At 41.1% G+C, this 14,055-nt stretch overlaps 1 protein-coding gene across 4 annotated transcripts in view; it reads right to left on the reverse strand.

The window, feature by feature from the left end:
- pdzd2 (PDZ domain containing 2) overlaps positions 1-14,055 on the reverse strand; it is a 59,327-nt gene that overhangs the window by 20,099 nt on the left and 25,173 nt on the right. For all 4 annotated transcript variants that reach the window (XM_065963445.1, XM_065963452.1, XM_065963447.1 and 1 more), the window contains exons 4-9: positions 12,029-12,485; positions 4,338-4,483; positions 3,821-3,953; positions 3,181-3,333; positions 3,000-3,096; positions 2,670-2,818 (exon numbers count right to left, since the gene is read on the reverse strand). In XM_065963445.1, the coding sequence (XP_065819517.1) occupies positions 2,670-2,818; positions 3,000-3,096; positions 3,181-3,333; positions 3,821-3,953; positions 4,338-4,483; positions 12,029-12,485 (1,135 nt within the window). The remainder of the gene's footprint in view (positions 1-2,669; positions 2,819-2,999; positions 3,097-3,180; positions 3,334-3,820; positions 3,954-4,337; positions 4,484-12,028; positions 12,486-14,055) is intronic.

The following is a 14,055-nucleotide window of genomic DNA, read 5'->3' on the forward strand; positions in this document are numbered from 1 at the left end:
TAGTCAGGATAATGTCTGGATCTGTTAATGTAAGGTGGACGTCTTGTGGACAGGTTTGTAAACAGGATGTGATTTGAAATGGTTCTTCTCTTCGTTTATCTCTCATCAACTCAGGTCTCCTTCAACATGTTGTCATGACAGTCAGCGTGACGAAGCAGGCTTTGATCTGTGTGTGTGTGTGTGTGTGTGTGTGTGTGTGTGTGTGTGTGTGTGTGTGTGTGTGTGTGTGCGTGTGTCTGTGTGCGTGTGTGTGTGTGTGTGTGTGTGTGTGTGTGTGTGTGTGTGAGAGAGAGAGATAAGAGTCATTGAAAAAACACATCCACCTATAAACTCTTTCATGCGGCTTAAAGTACATGTGTTGTGTAGTGATACTTGAAACCCTTCATCCACACGATCATCTGCCTTTTTGATCTCTTTAAATGACTAACACGTGTGTGTGTGTGTGTGTGTGTGTGTGTGTGTGTGTGTGTGTGTGTTACTGATTTACATTTAACACGCTTGCAGCACATGGTGTCCACATGTAACGGCATATTTCAGACTATTTAAGGTTTGTTTTTTACTTTTCTCTGTTTGAGGTCAGATCTTTTTTAACAGCTGTTCTGACTTGTCGTGTAAAAGTCTGCATTTAAAGAAAATGATGCTATACTGTTTACTAAATAAACCTTATGGAAGTGCAATCTAGCCTGTGGCTCCTTTCCTGCATGCCATTCCCCACTCTCTCTCTCCCTGATTTCCAACTCTATCCACTGTCCTATCTCTCCAAAAAAGCTCCCCAAAAAGTGACATTTACTCTAAACTTTAGTTCCTGGAACTTTTTGTTCGAAATGGGATTGAGGGGAGCTCCAGTTCAGCTCAGTGGAGCAGGTTCCCAATGTACTGAGGAAAAGTCTGAAAGCATTAGCTCTGGGTTAAGACTCCAACCTGCAGCCATTCTTTTAATGTCTACCTTGCTTTCTCCTCCCCATTCTGTATCATATCTCTTTAGTTGTCCTATCCATAAAGTGCAGGGCGTGATGCAGAGACTCACCTGTCATCATCAAGAGTAAAAAACAAATAATGATTACATAAAATAAATATATATATTTTCTACTGAACTAAATGTTATTTCTGTACGATTAAAAAAAATTCAATCATTTTCATGATCAAAATCGCTGAATTTGCATATTTCCAGCCGGCTCCGCCGGAGATATGCAAGGTGAGGCAGCGACGAGTTGTGCCCGTTGTGCCTCACGTCAGATTGCGCAATCCCTCACAAAGTGGGTCAAGCATATGTCTTTTGCTTTCTTACTGTTTGTCACCAATGTAATGCTTGTAGACTCTTTTATTATACGTCCTCACTTTCCATAGAATAAGTAATGTATTTCATGTGTGTTTATAACATATTTAGTCTTTGAAATTTGACATTAAACCGCACTAAAAAAACATGAGGTGAAGCAGCCAGTACCTCTGCCTCAACTGAAGGGGGCGTGCATCAGGTTGCGTGAGGCTCATAAGGCCAAGAGTTTATGCTTGGTTTGATGTTGCTCCTCTTCTATGCAGAATTTTTAGTTTAAAATTTCACTCCGATTGCAAAAATGGAAAAGGAAGATTTTATATCTAAGCTTAAAGATTTCTCAAAAATGGACTTTCATCAAAACGTGAAGTGATAAATAATAGAAGACTTTTAAAACTAAAAGAAAATGATGAGAACTTTTACAACAAAGTCACGGATATTTTAGCCCAGAAGGATAGGCGAACGGACTTCCTTTACAAGTAAAGGTAAGACAATGAATACACCGGGTTCAATTAATGGGTTCATATATTTGTAAATCTGAATCTGAAAAAGTCAGTGCCTCATCAGCCACGAACCTCACCGCACGTCACAGGCGTGATGCATTCTTAAACCTTCAGACTTGTTAAAGGAAGAATGTGTGACTTTTTGATCCAGTAGATGTCGCCCTTGAGCACCAGCATGAAACCAAAACAAACTGATGTTTGGTGACACCTCTGCTATTCTGAAGCCTCCGCTCTCCTCCAGCGCCACACCTCCAACCCCTCTCCACTCATGTTTGGATGAAGGAGTTATCAAGTAGAACGCAACATAATTAAGCATCATTAAGCGCAAGTGGCAGACAAAATTGTTCTTCGCCCAAGCTGCTATTGCCTGTGTCCTGCATTGTTGTGTTAGCAGGCTAATGTTAGCGCTCTCTGGTTAACTCATAGCTTTACATTTCACACAAATTGACACCAAATGATCGTGATCCAAAGATACTTATGTGACATCCAAATAAGCAGTGAGTATGTTCTTCTTTTCTCTGGTCTTGACTGAAACAGCTTTATACTCAAGGCCGTCATGTCCATGTTAACATGATGTAAACACGGCTCTGACAACAACACAGCTGGCGGGACTCGAGCTTCTCATTGTAGACAATCATGACTCAGAGAGATAGTTACAGAGGATATACTTTAGTTCTGCTGTATTTATGTGTAAAATGTTGCATGTTCTTCCTTTAAAAGCAGAGTGAGGTGTTCACTGTATGTATCTGTATCTGTATCTGTATATCTGTGTATGCTGTTATGTATGTTTGTGTGCATTACTTTGTATTTGTGTTAGTGTTGTGTTACCTCTTTAAGTGAGATGCTGCATCTCAAGTGGCTATCCTTTTTTTAAATTCAATGTATTCACTGACCTGTCTCACTCCTCCTGTATCGAGTTGTTGAGGTAGTGAGTGTTTCCGTCGGCCAGGCGGAGGCTTTTCTACCACTTCACAGCTGCTCACGCCATTCTCCACAAACAGCTCGTCGTCCTCGCCCACCGACTCCAGACGACTGCTTCCCCCTGAAACACAGAGAAACACGAGATACTTTTATTCCTCTGCACTGAAGAAGATGTTCCAGTGTTTCATTATCTGTTTCGACTACTTCAAATAACACACACGGAACATGGAAACATTTTTATTTAGTGCTCGTTATACTGGGAACCAAACACCAAAACATTTTAGTGTTAGTGAGGAACAAACCCGAGGGTCTGCTGTTGAGTTTGGTGGGTGTGGAGCAGCAGGATCCTTTGGGTGCTTCCGCCTGACTCTGTTCTTCCTGTTTCTCCTGGTTAGTCGCCTGTAGAGACAAACTCACAGATTAGATCTTCCTGATGACTGATGTAAGACACATGAACCTGCAGTAAAGAAAGTGTGTGTTTACCAGGCAGGGTTTGTGCAGGCTGGGGCTGCAGTCTGAATCCTGAGGTGAGTGAGGGGGGGCCGTCAGACTGAGGGAGGACAGGTAACTACAGGTGCTGACCAGGTCAGGTAGACTGGTGGAGGGGAAACGCTCGAAACCGACGTCTGACTCCTCCTGCAGGAAGAGAGAGGAGAGAGTGTGTGAGATGTCTAGTTAGTTTCATTTTGTGTATATGGAGAAAATAAAAAGAAATAACAAAATGTCATGGTTACTAAACTGATGGGCTGTTTATTGTTTTCTGTGAGCTGAAAACCGCTGTCCAGGGTGCTGATTCTGCAGCTCTGCTCGGTGTCAATGAATCACCCCCGGCAGGGACTGACTCTTAACTTATCTAACTACAAAATCTGCAGTTTGTAACATTTCATATCTAAGTCTCCTTTTGCAGAATCAAAGCCAAAAGTCCAGTTTAAACAAGAGTTACAAAAATGGCTGCTTGCCAAAAGAGAGAAAAAATGCCACCAGATTATTTCTTTTATTTTTGTAGTGTGTGTGTGTTTGTGTGTGTGTGTGTGTGTGTGTGTGTGTGTGTGTGTGTGTGTGTGTGTGTGTGTGTGTGTGTGTGTGTGTGTGTGTGTGTGTGTGTGTGTGTGTGTGTATTCACCCTGGTGGCCACCACAAGTTGGACGAGTCCGGAGGTGGAGCGGAGGATGGAGACGGCCTCCTGATGAGTGAGACCCACCAGAGACTGACCGTTAATCATCAGCAGCTCGTCACCAGCGTGCAGACGACCGTCCCTGAAACACACACACACACACACACACACACACACACACACACACACACACACACACACACACACACACACACACACACACACACACACACACACACACACACACACACACACACACACACACACACACACACACACACACACACAATGTAAAGCTGAACAGTTCTCCATCAATGAAGAAGTCCATTAACCTGCATGTGGTCGTGTTACTGGTGTTCAGTGAATACATCTTATTATAAAAAAACATTTGAAAAAATGAAAGCAGTAAGAAAAAATTATAATTTAATAATTGATTAAATAAAGAAGACAGATTGAAAATCTAATTCAAGCTTCACAAACACAAAGATGAATCCATTTTGTCCCACTTCATGAGAACAACGTGTACCTGTGAATGGCTCCTCCCTCCTCCACTCGAGCGATGATGATGCCATGAGGTGAGCGCTTGGAGCCTCGCCCCCCGGTGATCTGGATGCCCAGCCCCTCCTGGCCCTTCACCAGATGCATCTTCCAGATGTGGCTGCCGTCTCTGGACTGCAACAGAGAACAAATACGACCCGGAGGACAAGTTTAAAATGCACGTTTTTATAAACGCATATACAGATTATGAAGCTGGAAAATAACTTTTTATTTTTATTTTTACTAATTCATACACCTTTGAAACTTTGTGAATGTACCATTTAAATCTGTCTACCATCTAAGAGTAACTATTTTAGATTTGAGTAGCTGTAACTTATACGTATGCAAGACAGCTCGTCTAGCAGCAGAGTTATATTTGGATTAGATGTTGTAAACTGAAAAGGAAACAAGGTTTACGGAGGCTGAAATGTATATGTCTGGCATTCACAAGTCAAGGTTATGTCATCTTTCTAGCCTTTTAGAAGTGTACCCAAATACAAAGGAATTTGTAGGCTGTACCTTCTAGCAGAATATTAACAAGCTTGTTCTATTGCTGTTGTCCGACCTCGGCCGAATAAATGAAAAGTCCACTGCCTGTTTTGCGATTTCATCATTGGATTTATACAGCTGAAACAACCCCCACCTAATAATAATGTACTGATATAAAAAAAAAAATGAGACATGAGGAGCCTGTTCTCTGCTTTTTTTGCTCTTTAATCTTTGCAGTGAAACAGGTAGAACAATGTGTCGTCATCTTTTTTTGTGCTCGTCATCACTGACAACTCTGGTATGGCGAGGCTCCTGTGGTAGGGACACATTTCAAACACATTTCATAAAATTTAACAAAAGGATAAGTTGCAAAAATTTACACAAAGCAGTAATCCAATCTTGACACAGAAAACAATCAGAATAGATCTCTCCCCAAACGTAAGATTGATTTAAACCAGAATAAAGTTTAAAGTTTTCATGAGGAACATGAGGAACATCAATGAATGTGTCTGCATTCATCTATAAATAACAATTAATAACATAGCGGCTTTAAACTAAATGAAAAGCTTGTTCAGTTCTTTAAATCCCTGCAGCACCTGAAGGCATCACGACTCATGCTGAGAAATCTGGTTGTGTCAGAAACAATGCAGAGCAAATAATGCATTTTTCTTCAAAGGCAGCATCTGTATAGATAACCAATATCAGATCAGAGAAGCAATAATTGTGTCCACAATCTGAAAGAACTGAACATATGAAATGCTGATTAAGCGATGCACTTCCAGCCTGGGTCAGCCATCACTTTATCACTGCGTTAACTACAGACTGCACTTCAGTTCACTCTCTTCAGTGATTATCCTTGTTAGTTTTAGTTACATCAGGCTTCACAATCAAGTGACCAGTGTGATTTGTGTTTTGGATCTGCACTTCTTTCCTTTTGCATGTGATCTGTTTAAATACTCGGACGACACAGATGTAGATACACTTCTGATTTACAACAACTCAGTTACAGTTACTTAGTACCAGAGCACACAAATCTCACTTCACACAGTGGTGTACAGACAACTATCTCCAAGAGAATGCCACAAAAACAAAAGAAAAGGTCATCACTAATCCTGACCTAACCCTGGCTCACTGCAACCCCTCGTACATTAACAATGAAGCGGTTGAACTGCTCAACTCAGCGGCTCACTCTGGACAATAAACACTGCCAGCAAAGACTTTTGGTCACACGTTAACTTAGAGCCCTGTCTGTTTCACATCACATCCTATTACTACTGTGTGGAAGCATCCTCCAGCCCATCCTCCTCCACTGCACACCTTCTTTCTTCACCATGCTAACAGTTGTGAAGAGAAACAAACTCATCCGCATCATATACTGCCTGAAAAATCATCGGACAGCCCTCCCAAATTATTGTATCGTATTGTTGTTTTTCTCTGTTACCCTCACAAACCTCCTGTGACAACCTGAACCCTGAACTCAGACCTGCTGCAACTCACAATTCAGGAACTTTTACAGAGTATTTCTATTGATGATTTACTGGTTATAAAAAAATTATCTTTATGGACACATACACCAGTCACAGAGGAGAGACAGAGACACGGGTTAGAGTTCACTGGTTGGGTGTATATGGGTGTAAATAGTCAATAGTTCATCACAACAGAATAAAAAGGTGAATTTGATTCACTATGGTGTTGATCAAACATGAAATCAGTCTCCCTGCTGTGGCCAAAACTTGGATTAGAAGACGTCTTGGGGGCTGTTATGTAAGCTTTGTGTGTATAAAGTCTTAAACTGTGAAATCATTTATTCAGCTCAGTCTGAACTGTGCTGAAACAAAGACGCCTTTATTTATTCAGCTCAGTCTAAGCTGTGATGAAACAACCAGCACCTGATTGTAATTGTTATTTGTTGGCTAATAAATAAATCCTTTCAGGAGGCGCAGAGAGCAGCTGAGTAAACTCTCCCTTTCTCGTATTTGAACAGGAGTTACTTCACATAAAGGATGAATGTGAAAGTCTATCTTTTGACGATTTGGTGTTTTATCTACTTCATCAAAAATAATCTAACATAAAATTGATGAAAAACATTCATTAGAACACCAACAAGTTGGAAGTAAAAACTCTGCCTTTGGTCTTCTGTTACTGTGATGTTGAAGAGGTCTGTCACATTAAAGGTCACATATTCTCCCTCTTTTCAACAAGTTTAAAGAAGTCTCAGAGCTCCCCAAAACATGTCTGTGACGTGCCAATGATCGACTCTGATCCTGTATTTGATCATGAACTATAAACCCCTCTATTTCAGCCCTGCTCAGAACAGGCTGTTTCTGTGTCTGTACCTTTAAATGGAAATTAGCTGTTTCTGACCACACCCCTCTCTGTAAAGGGATGTAGCTTGGGCTTTCTTGCATCGGGCCAAATAGTTTTTTTTTTCTTTTTTAAATTAAACATTAATGCACGGACACAAACATAAATACATAGGATATACACACGTCTACATACTGTTTACATAAACTCCAAACCACTGGAACATTATTTTGGTCAATTATTTCCGCCCTTTAATAATACTAATTGGTGTTGTATTATATTTTGTTAGAAAGCCTGATTAGTCACCTTTACATCGAGGTATAACTTGTAAGGATCGTGCATTCGTGAAATAAGCAACACGGCTAAACATGTGGGTAGCGCCCAAAATGAATATCATGCTTCATATCCCCTTTAAAAATGTAATTGATTCTTTTTTTGATACATTTTTGAACCATTTTGTGTCAAAGACTTTTTTTATTGCTCTTACATTTTACACATACATGTATATTTAAAAACTTTTCATTGCCTGTTTAAAGTCCTTCATATTTCCCTGGTGTATAAAATGTGCTTTGTAAACATGGCGGTCTTGACCTGTCCGAACAATAACAACATTATTTCCTGAATAAATCTCCATTTGTTAAGCTGTTGTTGTCACTCATCACTGTGATTGGCTGAGCAGTTTCAGAGCTTTGAGAGCAGTGAGGTGATTGGTTAGAAGTGTATTAATGAACCCTTACACTGTTTGATTTTAATGAATGTCACACTGCTCCTTCACACCTTTTACAGCCGCACACACATGAACTAAAACTCTCTGACTGCGGCCTCACAGAGCGTGTGTTCACGCTGTGGGTTTTTGTGTGTTTAACAATCTGGCCCTCTGTCTGGTCTAACATCTCCGTGCCCCCCTGATCGAAGCTTGATCAGCCATTTGAAGCCTTGTGGACCTGTGGAAGGATTTATAGATGCAGATGCAGATGCAGACACACACACACACACACACACACACACACACACACACACACACACACACACACACACACACACACACACACACACACACACACACACACACACACACACACACACACACACACACACACACACACACACACACACACACACACACACACACACACACACACAGCTGCTGTGCAGACGTGATTCTTCTTCTACAATCTGTGTGTCGAGCTCGTTCACCAGCTGTCCGTCTCAATCCTCTGACCCACATGTTAAACCTCAGCATATCGCTCGCTCTGGATCCTCTCACCAGTTGATGTTTACAGAGCGATTTGTCACTTAGACATCTGCACACATATCTGCTCATCCTCTGCTCTGATTGGACGGCTGGATTACAGGGCCAAAAAGCTTTAATACTGTAGCCGTGTAGATCCAGACAGAAGATTTTTTTCTACACAAAAAAAGACCGATTTAAAGCTCTTGAAAAACATCTCATGCTGCAGTATCTGCAATTATTTAACAATAGTTTGTCTTTTTCAGAGTGCAGAGTTTTATATTACAGTGCTTTCATGTCGGGGGGGACATTCCAACATGCCGACACAAACACTTGAAGGAACCTTGGTGTTCATAGGTTACTTTTAATGACAGCTGTCCTTTTCTATCCACTATCCTATCCCTACAGTAAAGGCACAAAAAGCCCAAATACAAATCTAAAAAAAAAAAAAATTAACTTGACCTTGGGGCGGGGCGCCCCCCTAATATAATGGTAGGGTAAACACTGGGATTAGTTACTTCTGATGGATGATACTACATAGCGACCACTACCATCAGTGTGTGAATGGGTGGGTGTGACATGTAGTGTAAAAGTGCTTTGAGTAGTCTGAAGACTAGAAAACAAAATATAAACTCAAGTCCATTTACCATAAATGGTCCCATATCTGGCAAACTGAGGGGCGTCCAGTGGATAGCTAGCAGTTTTAAGAAAGAAACATGGATAAATAATCTCAAGGAGACATGAGTATTGGATTTACTGTATGGATCTTCCATAAAGAGTCTGTAGTTTGAAGCCAGATTATGAAGCTAATTAAAGAGCAACAATCAGAGCCTCGACCAGCTGTCTGCCTCAAAGCTTAAAAATGGTCTTCAAAATGCATCTTTTTAAAGAATTAAACACACAGTAAACAATACTGATGGTTACACGACATAACAGACATGATTAATGAAATCTGTGCTAAACCTGTGAGTGCACTCAAGATGCATGTTAACACCAAGTGTAAACAGGGCCATGATCCCCTCCCTCTCCTCTGCACTCGTCCCTCGCGGTGCTGCTGCCTCTTCATCACAAAGCAGCTCTGTCCTTCAAAGGAAACAGTGAACAAACTCTTTTCTGATGCTAATCCACTCCAAGAGTCAAACCAGGCTGATGACGCTTTGATGCTTCGTCATATTCTCTGTGAATCAGCATAATTCATTTACATTAAAAGTGGAAGAGAAATTTGAAACAAAAGAGTGATTGAAAGAACCAAATGCTGTGCTTTTCAACAAAAAATAAAAAATAATATCTTCAAAGCTGCGTTGATCCATTTTTACAGACTAGAGAAAAACGTTTTAACAACCTGATAAATACGACAACTTCTACTAATTCCATAAATATTTTCCTGCCGGCTGACATGCTTGACCCAAATTGTTTTCTAGCAAATGTCATGTCTGTTTACATAGTTCAGTACTTTTATTGACATGTTGTATCAGAAAATGTAAATTGTTGATGTCCTGCTAAATCCTCACCAGGATACAAGAGCATGATTATATTAGAGTTCTGTTTAGACTCACCAAAGCACCAATTTATGACGTTTACTCAGATGACTCAAAAAATGATTTGAATGTCGTTCTTCAGATTTGGGACAAAGACTTGTGTTCCTCTCTGAAGGCCTTTCATAACTTTGGTGTGCTGACATTTCAACCAGCACCATCATCAAACCAAATGATCATTTGTCCAGAAAGTGTCTTTATGGCTGATCAAGTATTTGACATTATTAAAGGACTTACAAAGAATCTCTCAGATCAGATTTTCAGACCAAGACAAACACTCTGTGGACATCAAAATACAAGACACCATCAATCACAGGGATGACATATAGGCCCTGTCTCAGCTCAGTTTTTGGTGTTTTAAGAAATGGGTTCCAGAGTGCACAGCACCTCCATCTACTACTACAACAACCATGGTGGACTCACAAGTTCTTTTATGTGAAAATGTGGACTGGCACGACGCCAAGTCAACATTTCTTGAAATTTACTCTTTGTGGTTTAGGGTCACTTGGAATAGCAACCCCTCATCTTCTGTCCACACAAATGTTTGCGCGTCCGTCATTTTTTCATGTTTACACCTCAGCCCTCTGTGCAAAGAAGAGTATGTGCACATGCACGTGTTGTTTCATTACAAAGTAACACTGCTAACTACTGGCCCGGGGTCTCATTTATAAAACAGTGCGTAGAATCCATACTAGAAGTGTACCTGCGGCCAAAACCCGGAAAAGGCCTGTGCCCGAAATCATTCAGATTCATAAAACTGGGTATGCACACCTGCATGCAATGTTGCATTTACGAAACACAATCCACCTGGGAATGTGCGCACATGGATCGGCTCCTGTAAGCCACCCTCTACATGCCCACGGCACATTCAACTCTAAATGGTCAATGCAAAGCATCTCATGAATGCTAATGCATACAAATGAGCTGGCAGATCAAAGGTTTCCAGCGCTGGATCATGGCAACAACTGGAAGGAGGACAATAAAAATGGACTTTCTGGGATAATAAAGGTGAGACAAAGTTGATGAAATATGTGGAAGACTCTTTTGTATTTTTTAAATGTTTAAATCTTTTCATATTGTTTCAAGCTACTAATGGAAAACGGCTTACTATAAGAGACTTCAATTCTGGCTGCAATTCACTGAATCGCCTTCTGTGTCGCCAATTTCCTCTGCCTCCAAAATGTACGCCAGAGTTTGCTTACCAGTGAACATTTTACCATCAGGTTTGTTCCTATAGATCACAACTTTTGCATGAGAAATGGCGTATGCCAGTTTCAGGCCCTGTTATGTGTGTACCCAGCGGTGATAAATGGAACCCTGGCATGTATCCTACTGTACCGCGTTTTACGTCATTTTTGTAGATCTTTGTAAACGGTGGTTGTTATCAAAACGTTGTCGTCTGAACACAGATCTTTTTATAAAAACACAAGACTTTTTTTTGAGTAACTTTGGTCATAGAGACAAACCGTCAGACACACTCACATTTACACCTACAGGCAATTTAAAGTCACCTATTAACCTAACGAGCATGTCTTTGGATTGTGGGAGGAAGACGGAGTACCCGGAGAGAACCAACATGCATGCACCATCGTGCAGCCTGGAAACAAGATTTTGCAATCAATTTCAAGTGACAATGAGCATCTCAAAATGGATTTGTTTGTTATCTGAAGAAATTCTTCAGTTTGAAAAGTCTTCTTTAGTTTTACTCTAGTGACGACACTGCATTATGATGACCCTGGAAACTGCGTCCAAGTGGCAGAGCTAACAGCTAGAGAGGAAGGGGATGAAGTGGAATATAAATATGAGACATGTTTGAGCCTCTCTGTGAATCAAAAAACAAGCTAAAGGAAGTGCCGTCCTGTCAGTTGTTAACACAGAGCTGAGAACAACAAACCTTCACTCTCATTTTAGGAAGTCATTATCCACATAATATTTTCAAAGGGTATATCTGATTTTTGCTACTCTAATGATCAGAATGTCTCATGTTACGTCTTTAACGTTTGAACTTTTTCTTTGCCTGAATTCTTTTAAAAAACGAACTGATCTGGGGAATAAAGGGGTGTGAATAAAAACTCACGCCCCCTGTATCTGTGCTTTACATCACCTCTCCGTGAGTCTCACCTGGTTTGAAGGTTCGCTGCTGACTGAATCCATTTTGCTCTCTAACAGCTGGCTGTGGCTCCGTGTTGGCAGCGTGGCCGAGCCTCCGCTGTGCATCCGATGGATTGTAGGTCTCACCTGAAGACAGGTGTGTGTGTTGTCCTCTGTGGGCGTGTGTGGGGGGTCGTCTCCTGCAGGCGTGTAGCCGCTCTGCAGCTCGGAGTCTGACCCGTCTCTGTTGTCTCGAGTGAAGGACGAGCGCGAGATGACTCCAAACTTGCGTGTGCGTTTGAAGTTTCCTGAGCTGTCAGAGGGGTCGCAGGCTCCGCCCTCCTGCTGTCCGTCACAGCCATCTCCACTCAAAGACACACTGAGGACGCCGTTGACCTCACGGGGAGGGGGAGGGGCTTTTCTCTTGACTCGCCGCAGCATGATCAGGTAGATGCAGCCTCCGTTCCAGCACTGGTCAGTCAGGTAACTGTAAAAGAAATAAAAAATAAAAAATCATGCAGGCTTAAATATCATGAAGAAAACTAGAGTCCTGACATCCATAGGTCAACAAACACCCAAAGTTACATCTCTACAGGGGAACATGGAGCGTCTTGTTCTTTCCTAAACAATAATGAAGTGTTTTGAACACTCTTTGTTAACTTCTTTTAATCCTGCTGCGATAATCACCTCCATCATAAGCAGCTTGTTAGTCAAAAACTCCTCCTGTTCTGGGTGTTTGAGAAAATGAAGGAGGTGAGCGGGTGATGTTTACAGGGACTACATGAGGGCAGTTTACACCTGACATGTACCTTTATGCTTCATTAGAGCTCACGGTGGGAAAACTTTTATTCAGGTTGAATTCTTTCCTTTGAAGAAAGGTTGAATCACTTCTGGCTTCTGAAATGTGAAGATCAGCTGCTTCTCATTACAGCATGCGCAGCACCAGCTCAGGATATGGCAGTAAAATCACATTTGGATGTTCCATGTTTTCAGTTTCGATCCACACCAAACTCCTTTATAAGCCTCATGTGTATCATGTTTTACCTGAGTGCTGCAAATGTTCTTTACCCAGCTGCTGTTGGCTTAGAAACACAAAAAGCAAACTACTTTCTTAAGACACTTCACCAAACTTTTCATTGTCATTCAACCTCAAAGGAGTTTTGGCAGCTTGTGAGCCTAAGCTGGCACTAATGTCTACTTATGAGTTTTATTGAAGTTCTTAAGAAAACTCTAAGTCTGATTCATGCTGCTTTCTTAAACAGCGAAATTGTTCTCACCTGTCTTCTGAAATTGATGAATGCCGTGTCCTCATTATCTGGGAGCTCACACATGTTTTTGATAATTAGCATAAAAACACCTCTTTTATGCCCATAATAGGGCATGAGCCTGCAGGGCCATATGCACACAGCACACACACAGAAGTCACAGTGGATCGAAGAGAAAAGCTTTGAGATGTCGGGAATGCCTGAATTAAAATGTTCAAGTATTAAAAACTCATAAGTATTTCTAAAGTGGATGTGGTGCAGCACAAAACCAAACAGGCTGAAAAAAGACACTTCAAACAGATACATTAGATTATATCACACTATGTTCAGACAGGGCTGTCAGAAACAATGAATATCCCGATGCAATCAGAAAAGAACACACACCAGATGAAGTATAAATAGTTAAATCTCTCTCTCTCTCTCTGATAACCAGCAGAGCAAAACAAACTTGAGCTGGAGAGAGTGAGTTCTGATTGTCCGCTAATTTATCAATCTAAGATGCCGATCTTACACGGATAAAAAGAAAGATGCAAAAATGGCTGGCACATATACTCGTAGTCTATGTGTAAGAAACACTTTCAAGGATATTTAAGTCTTGCGGGTCAACATTTCAGGTCGGAAAAATCGGAATTCCATATAAATCTGAAAGATTCACATCCCTGAAATATGAAAGTCTATATGCAGAAAGGAAAAATGGCATCGTAGTGTTGTTTGTTTGGGATAAAAGGCCACGAGTTACAACCTTTTATTGTGTGAGAACCTATATTATTATATATTCATTCTAGGGTGCAG

Source organism: Labrus bergylta, chromosome 2 (assembly GCF_963930695.1).
Source record: "Labrus bergylta chromosome 2, fLabBer1.1, whole genome shotgun sequence".
Classification (NCBI taxonomy): Eukaryota; Metazoa; Chordata; class Actinopteri; order Labriformes; family Labridae; genus Labrus; species Labrus bergylta.